A 7,606-nucleotide genomic window follows, 5' to 3' on the forward strand; every position below is an offset into this window, starting at 1 on the left:
TTGATTAACATGGCAAGAGGCGAAGCACAACAAAACTACCCATCTAGGCAAGTTTAAATGAGGCCGGAAGCAACGAACAACAATTCCGGAAAATCCTCATATGCATAATTTAAGGTTTGATACTGTTCTGCCCTAAACCAAATTTTAGAGTTATTAAACATGCAAGATGATGCCACCATGTTAAACTAGGCAAAATTCTACCCCATTTACATATAAAGTTTGTTAGATTCGGAGCTACGGTTATTTAGTTATGAGTTAAAACATTTTAGCATGGCATAGGAGCAAATTAATGCAAACAACATTTTAATTATTTTAAACATAGCTGAAAGTTGGATATTATTAATCTACACAAAATTCTGAGCAAGTTTCATATATAAAACATTTTAATCCGATGCACGGTTAGTGAGTTATTAAATGCATGAACTAGGGGGACTAATCTGTAAAACAGCAATCTCCGGAATAATAGACAAATTCGCAGAACCCGAAAAAAAACATATCGGGCCGAATCTGGGGCAAGCCCATAGCAGGAAGGGAAAAAACAACAGGGGGGCGCTGGGGGGTGGCTCACCCATGGGCTTGGCCTGATTCGGTGGGGAGGAGGCCGGCTTGGGGCTGCGGGGCTGGGCCGGATCTGGCACGGCGGCCCAGCAGAGAGGAGGGGCTGGCGCTGGGCCTCGCGCAGGATGCGGCCCACGTCAGGTGAAGGCGGGTGCTCGTCATCTCCCTCAACAGGAGGTCGAGCGAGGCCATGGCAGGGGCGCCAGCGGCGATCCATGGCGATGGCGGGCGGCGAGAGGTAGGGGATCGACGGGGACGACGGATCTGGAGTGGTGGAGGCCGGATCGGGCTCCGGGGACCCATTCCCGGCGAGGGCGAGGGTTAGGCGCCATGGTGGCGGCGCTGACCAAGGAGGAGAGCAGAGGGGTTAGGGAGAGAAAGAGAGACGGGGAGGAAAGGAAATGGCGACGGCGGCGTGACCTGGGTTCAAGGCGGCCGGCGAGGAGCATGCTCGGGATCGGGCTCCGGCAGCGAGGAGATGGTGCGGCGGGGGTAGACTCCCTCGATCCAGGTCGGGATCGAGGATGCTGCGGGAGGCCGGGCGCGCGCGGCATATGGGCTCCGCGGGCCCCTCTCGGGCCTGGCAGGGCCGCGGGAGGTGGGAGGAGGCCAGGGGCGACATGGCGGCTTCCTGGTGGTGGAGGGCGGCGGCTGCGGCGGCGCTGGCCGCACAGGCGGCGCCAAGTGGCGAGGTAGGGGTGGTGCGGCGCGGAAATGGAGGTGGGAGGCGGCTAGAGGTAGGTGGGGGGCTAGATAGGTGGGCTAGTGGGCTGTGCAGAAAGGCTCGAGCTGAGAGAAGAGAAGAGAGAGAGACCCGGCAGCAGTTTCTCGAAGACCGAAAAACGTCCGACGTTAGACCGGCTATACTGCCGCTATAGTTAATCGTTGGGGCATCAAACGAACTCCGAATGCGACGAAAATTGACAAGAGGCCTACCTACAACATAAAAACATAATTGACAGGCGGCCTACCTACAACATAAAAACACCGCACGCCGACTTTCATCCCATTCTGAAAACATTTTCCGGACACTTATAAAATAATATTTCGGACATGCCGCGGGCGCGTGCAAGTGTGTGTGGGCTCAGAACGGACAACGGATGGCACTGGGGAAACCCGGACGGATGCAAGTTTTGAAAACATGATGATGCAATGCACATGATGACATGACAAGATGCAACACGTAAGCACATGACACGGCAACGACAATGAATAACTGGAAGACACCTGGCACATCGGTCTCGGGGCGTTACAGTCGGACCAATAGTTTTGTGCTAGTCTTAGGCAATAGGCTTAGAATTAGTTGGATCCCAGTCTTGCACAGATGTCTGGTCAATATTGCACAAATTGTAGTAGGTATCTAGCCTATTAATGTCCTAGTCAAATGGGCAAATATGCTTATGGTATTCATGGTTGCTAGGACTACCAAATAATTCAAACAGATTCAGAGTCTCCCTATTCTAGACGATAAGTCCAACCAAGACTCAGGGGACGATTCCTTGCTGGACCTCTATTAAGCCAGTTCCACAGACTAATCGATATTCTAGAGCCAAATAATTCTGGATGGGAATAGTCATTAACTAAAAGTCTCCTTGATATAGTTTTGTTATAAACGATAAAATATAGGAACATACCCAAATTTATTCCACATCTGGATGCACTTTTTCGCTATGGAGAAAGATAAAATGGCTGATTGTGGGAGATGTGAGGTAATCAGCCCTATAACCTCGCCATTATTGTCAATTACCGGCCCACATATGCAAGTCTGCATTAAAAATAGAACAAGGTTAAACATGAGTTCAGCATGATATAACAAGCATACGAAACATCAGAATACATTTTTTTTACCAAAGAGCTATTATAGCTGGCAAACATGTAGTAGTTCCTTTCAAATAAAGGTTTCTCCAAATACAGAATCGAACCGTGGCTAACAACCAAAGCATACTCATCATCTCTAAGGGGCAGCCCCAGTGCATGTAGCTCCCGCTTGCGCAGGGTCTGGGGAAGGGTCCGACCACTTTGGGTCTATTGTACGCAGCCTTTCCCTACATTTCTGTAAGAGGCTGTTTCCAGGACTTGAACCCGTGACGTCATGGTCATCATCTCTATCTAAGACAAACACATTTTGTCCATAGTATGGTTTAGAGCCCAAAGTAGCCGGCACCAAAGGAAACTCCGTGTTGATATCCAGAAAAGAAACGCCATAATGGTCATTAAAAAACAACACGCGTGCCTCCACAACAGTGTCATTTGACAGGTTAACTGATACCTAAAAGAAGTAATTCTCATTAGATAAGACACAGTAATATTGTTACTTAAACTAAACTTCATAACAAACAACAAAGAAAAAATCATTTGAGAGCCACCTCTTTGTATTGGGAGCCTTGAATTTTCATATAAGGCATCTTTTTTCTTGGATGTTACATGATGCCTTCCTTTTATTCGTGTCTGCACTCTTGTGATGGTATATCAACTATCACCTTGTGTATCCTTGGAAATGCTAAGCAGCACGTTATTTAGCTGTGTATGGAAAATATATGCTATGCTTAGGAAGGAACTTGGAGCTAATATGTTTGATGCTTGATGTGACAGAGATTGTAATAAAATATTGTCTTGTTAAGTAGTTTGTTAGGAACCGCAGCATGGGTCTTGAATCATGTCCTTAAAATTTTCGGAAATCCTGATTTGCTTTCTTCAGAAACTGATCCTGCTATGCGAGTTGATTCAGAGAATTTACTGCAAGTTTTGTATGATATTTTGACCATATGCTAGAGTAGAGTTCACATATCAGAAAACACGGCGAATTATGTTATTTCTAATTGTCGCATGAGTAAATATTGTGGCTTAAAAGTCGTGCATTTACCTTTATTTTGTGCACACACCAATCTCATGTTGTCCTTCGTTCATCCTATGGATGTTTCCGATATTAGTACTGTACCTATCTCATGGTGTTGTTGGTTCATCCTATGGATGTTTCTGAATATATAAGTATTGTGCTACTTATGATGCAGCCAGAAAAATATTTCTGTGAAGGATGTTGGATCCAAAAGCGAGGAAGCTTTCAGGCTACTGCTAGGAGCTGCTTTTGTGCAAAAAAGGAGGTGCTTGTGAAATTAGTTAATAGCCAAGAGGTGTTTCGAAAAACATTTCCATAGAAGTGAGTAAAGTCTAAATAGCAAAGTCATTTCCATTCGAAACTTAAACATATATATCTGGATGCCAGTGTAATAAAATTATCAAGTTCTCTATGTTAGACAGTTGGGTGAGTAAAAAACTGAGATCTGAAGGACCAGAAAGCACTGGAACTATACATCTGAAACAAGGTACAAACTGCTATTTCCAGGATGTCAAAAATTTCAACCTATGATGTTTAAGTTCTCAAAATCTAAATATAGGCTTCTCCCTATAATTTTGTGCAGTGATAAGGCTTAAATCCAGAAAGATATCAGAGAATCCATAGTCACTAATCCAATGTGAACTATGACATCTTCCATGTTTAGGGGCCTGTTTAAAAGGTATAAGGCGATGCCAACACCTGCTGGAGCTCAAGCCTCTCGCAATGGGCAATGGCTGCTTGTGTAGTGGCGTCAGAAGCAAAGTCACCACGTGAAAACCTGTTGATGCTGCTGTCGATTGCGGGAGATGAATGCTGAATGTCTACGTCTTGCTTAGCATATGAAGGTGAGGCGTGTAATGAGTCAGCAACAACGCATGTGATTCACTGAGTTTAAAGAAGATGACAACATACAATTAGAAGCGACTTAGAGAGGAGCGATGCGGCGGCATAGAGGTGACATAGAAGAAGATGCGGTTGTAGAGAAGAAGTGAGAGCAAGACGCCGGTAGTTGCCGAAAAAGGGTTTCCCCCCGCTTTATATTATAAAGCCAACATCATCACAACATCCGGACAGACCGATACAACGCACACCACCACCGCACACAACACACACACCCAAGACATGATACAAAGGTGTCGAGCACCAACCCCCAATGCCACCGCCAACCAAGCTAACTAAAAATGACGAAGGATAACCGCTTGAAGAGGACGGAGACCTCCACGAAGAAACGAGGAGGGGGATACGGTCATGACAGAGCAGGGACTCCAAGTCAGTGCCTCCTAGAAGGGAACGCCCATGGATAGCCGCCACCGTCCGATCCGTAGATCAAGTTTTCACCCGGAGTCACATGCGAGGGGTAGGAGCACCGCCACGGCGCCTTCATGAAGGATACGACGACCACGGCCGCCGCCGCCGTCGGCCAGTACAAGGACTGGGCAAGTGATGAACTCCGGCGCTCGCACCCCTCTGACATACCCTCGCTCTGCCAACCAGCCGCAACCAAGCCCCCCGCAAGGCCATGGTTGCCCGCCCACACCCGAGACATAGGTTCCGTCCACGAACGCCACTCCTCCCGCCGCCAGGGCCGCCGCCCAACATCCAAACACCCCCAAGATCATCCAAAAGGATCAACTTTGGACCAAGGGGACACAGCAGACCGACGAGCCGCAGAATGTGTCCCGCCTTGAATATCGCCGGCGCTACAGCCGCCCGCACGCGGCCGGGGAAAGGGGGAGGTGGGGGAGCGGACGCATCCAGACCGGCACACCCCTGTGCCGGTGACAGGGGCCCGAGCACGTCGGCGCCGCCCATCCCTCCAGCCAAATCCCTCCCCCCGGACACACCCCTGTGCCGCCCCGCCTCGGCGCCCAGCGCAGAGCCGCGCAAGGCCACCAACACAGCCCCAACCACCGGCAAGGAGTTCCCACCAGGACCGCCGCCCACCCCCGAGGAAGTTCACCGGGGAGTCCAACTGCGTCGCCGTCGCCGTCCAGCCGGCGGGACGCCTGGAAACCGAGCAGCCCGCCCACCTGCAACCGCCGCTGCGCCTCCGCCCCTACCAGCCATGGCCACGGCAGAGGCGGACGCCCGCAGCCCACCCTGCTCCTGGCCCGCGCCGCCTGGGCCTAGATCTGGCCGCATGCCGATAGGGTCAACGCCGCCGGAGCCCACCGCGCCCCACCACGCCTCAGCCCCTTCACACCGCCACCCGCAGCCCGCGTCTCCGCCGCCTGCTGCTGCTGCCGCGCCGCCGTGCCTCGAGGAAAGCGCTGCGCCGCCACCCGATCTTGGATCCCGCGATCGTCGGCCCGGGTGGGGGAAGGAGGAACACCCCGCCGCCGCCCGCGCTGGCAGGGCTTAGCCTACCAGCACGTCGGGGCGGCGGCGAGGGGAGGGAAGCGCGAGGAGGAGGGCGCGGGCCGGAGCTAGGGTTTCCCCCCCGGCGCTCGCGGGAGCGTCGCGGGAGGGGAGGGAGGGGAGGATGAGACGCCGGTAGTTACCATGAGGCGGACAAAAGCCATGCTTGATGCTCATGTTCGAGAAACAGAAATACCTTTGATACTCACGTTCGAGAAACGGAATTGCCTTTAGATCAATATATATATCTTTACATATTCCACTATTGCTATGTACTAGTAGCACATGGTTACCATACTAAGAAACTAAAACGTGAGCTCCTCTGATCTGTAGGGTAGAACTGAATGATTTGGTTTACAACAGGACATAGGAAGGAGAAAAACAATTAAATGAATGAAACAAGAGGTGCAATTTGCTACCTTCTGATTTGGGTCACGCAGCTCGCCCTCCTCGCTTCACATGATGCTAGAAGAAGACAAGATTTTTGCGCACTTACCAACCTCATCATACTCGGTGATGATGCCAGTGCAGTATACAACCACATTTCCATCTGCAAACAAGGAGATGGGTATTATCAGGGGCTAGGAAGAATCAGTCGGAAGAATCACACTAATGATTTTCTCGAATTTACCAGGCTCGGTAGCTGATACATTCACAACAGAGCAGGCCACATCCAGGATCATGTCTCTATCATCCAAGCTCATTGCAGATTTCACGGATTTAGTGCCCCTGACCGCTCTAAGGGTCAGAAGGCTAGTATCTTAAGAATGAAAAAAAACAGAAAGTTAACACTAGTTAGCAGGATGGCTTTAGCAACAAGGTACAAATTAAAAGTATTGTGCTTAGTTGCTGCGAGCAACAAGTAAGAGAATGTTAATGGAGGTCACCTTCATCTCCGAGCTTCATGAGATCTTCACTCCAAGCCACCACGTCATCATGTTGGCCAGATTTGGGGAAGGGAGCATGGGGAGGGAGCGGCCGGGCGGCTAAGGCGACTTCCTCCGCGGACAGCACCCTTTCGCTGCCCGCTGCCTCCCGCTTCTTCCTCGCACTGAAACCCTCCGCCCTCCGCCGATCGCCTCGAGAATCTTCGACTGACTGCGCCGGGCCAGTGTTCTCCGCCGCCAGCAATCTTCCTCTGGAGCGAGTCCATCTTCCGCTGGACGCCTCCCCGACCGACGACGCTCGACGCCGGAGTCCGCGTCCCCGCTGATCCGGGACCATCTCCGGTCGCCGGTGATTGATCGTGCACTGTGCATATATATATATATATATATATATATATATATATATATATATATATATATATATATATATATATATATATATATATATATATATATATATAGGTACAAGGGTGCGACCGGTATCTTATTTCCTAAGATACACGTACATACAGAGGAAGACAGATACTACAGGTACTGCATACAGAACCCAGATCTATGTACATACACACATGTTCAACACCCTCCCCCCTAAGTCGAAGCGTCGTCGGTGACGCAAAGACTGGACCGAAAGCCCTCGAAAGTCGAGGTGGGTAGTCCCTTCGTCATCACATCAGCGAACTGTTGATCGGTGGGCACATGTAGAACACGAACACGACCAAGTGCGACGTGCTCCCGAAGGAGTGGATGTCGAGCTCAATGTGCTTCGTGTTGGGGAGCGTAGCAATTTTAAAAAAAATCGTATGCACACGCAAGATCGTGGTGATGCATAGCAACGAGAGGGGAGAGTGTTGTCCACGTACCCTCGTAGACCGAAAGCGGAAGCGTTAGCATAACACGGTTGATGTAGTCGTACGTCTTCACGGGCCGACCGATCAAGCACCGAAACTACGGCACCTCCAAGTTCTAG

At 50.3% G+C, this 7,606-nt stretch overlaps 1 protein-coding gene across 1 annotated transcript; it reads right to left on the reverse strand.

Annotated features, from left to right (window-relative positions):
- Window positions 1-368: 368 nt before the first annotated feature.
- LOC123048961 (uncharacterized) lies at window positions 369-7,003 on the reverse strand. Its single transcript, XM_044471972.1, has 4 exons — window positions 6,640-7,003; window positions 6,384-6,512; window positions 6,172-6,302; window positions 369-2,323 (listed from the first exon to the last, which is right to left on the reverse strand). Exons 1-3 carry the CDS (start codon window positions 6,974-6,976, stop codon window positions 6,208-6,210), a joined length of 561 nt encoding a protein of 186 aa, XP_044327907.1. The 5' UTR covers window positions 6,977-7,003; the 3' UTR covers window positions 369-2,323; window positions 6,172-6,207.
- Window positions 7,004-7,606: the final 603 nt, after the last annotated feature.

Source organism: Triticum aestivum, chromosome 1A (genome assembly GCF_018294505.1).
Source record: "Triticum aestivum cultivar Chinese Spring chromosome 1A, IWGSC CS RefSeq v2.1, whole genome shotgun sequence".
In the NCBI taxonomy this organism is placed as follows: Eukaryota; Viridiplantae; Streptophyta; class Magnoliopsida; order Poales; family Poaceae; genus Triticum; species Triticum aestivum.

Bases quoted from the DNA above. Each gene is read 5' to 3' on its own strand.
- LOC123048961 (XM_044471972.1), bottom strand. From the start codon at position 6,976: ATGGTCCCGGATCAGCGGGGACGCGGACTCCGGCGTCGAGCGTCGTCG. The intron at 6,513-6,639 runs GTGACCTCCATT...TTCATTCTTAAG, and splicing joins CATGAAGCTCGGAGATGAAG to ATACTAGCCTTCTGACCCTT. The intron at 6,303-6,383 runs GTAAATTCGAGA...CCTTGTTTGCAG, and splicing joins TGTATCAGCTACCGAGCCTG to ATGGAAATGTGGTTGTATAC.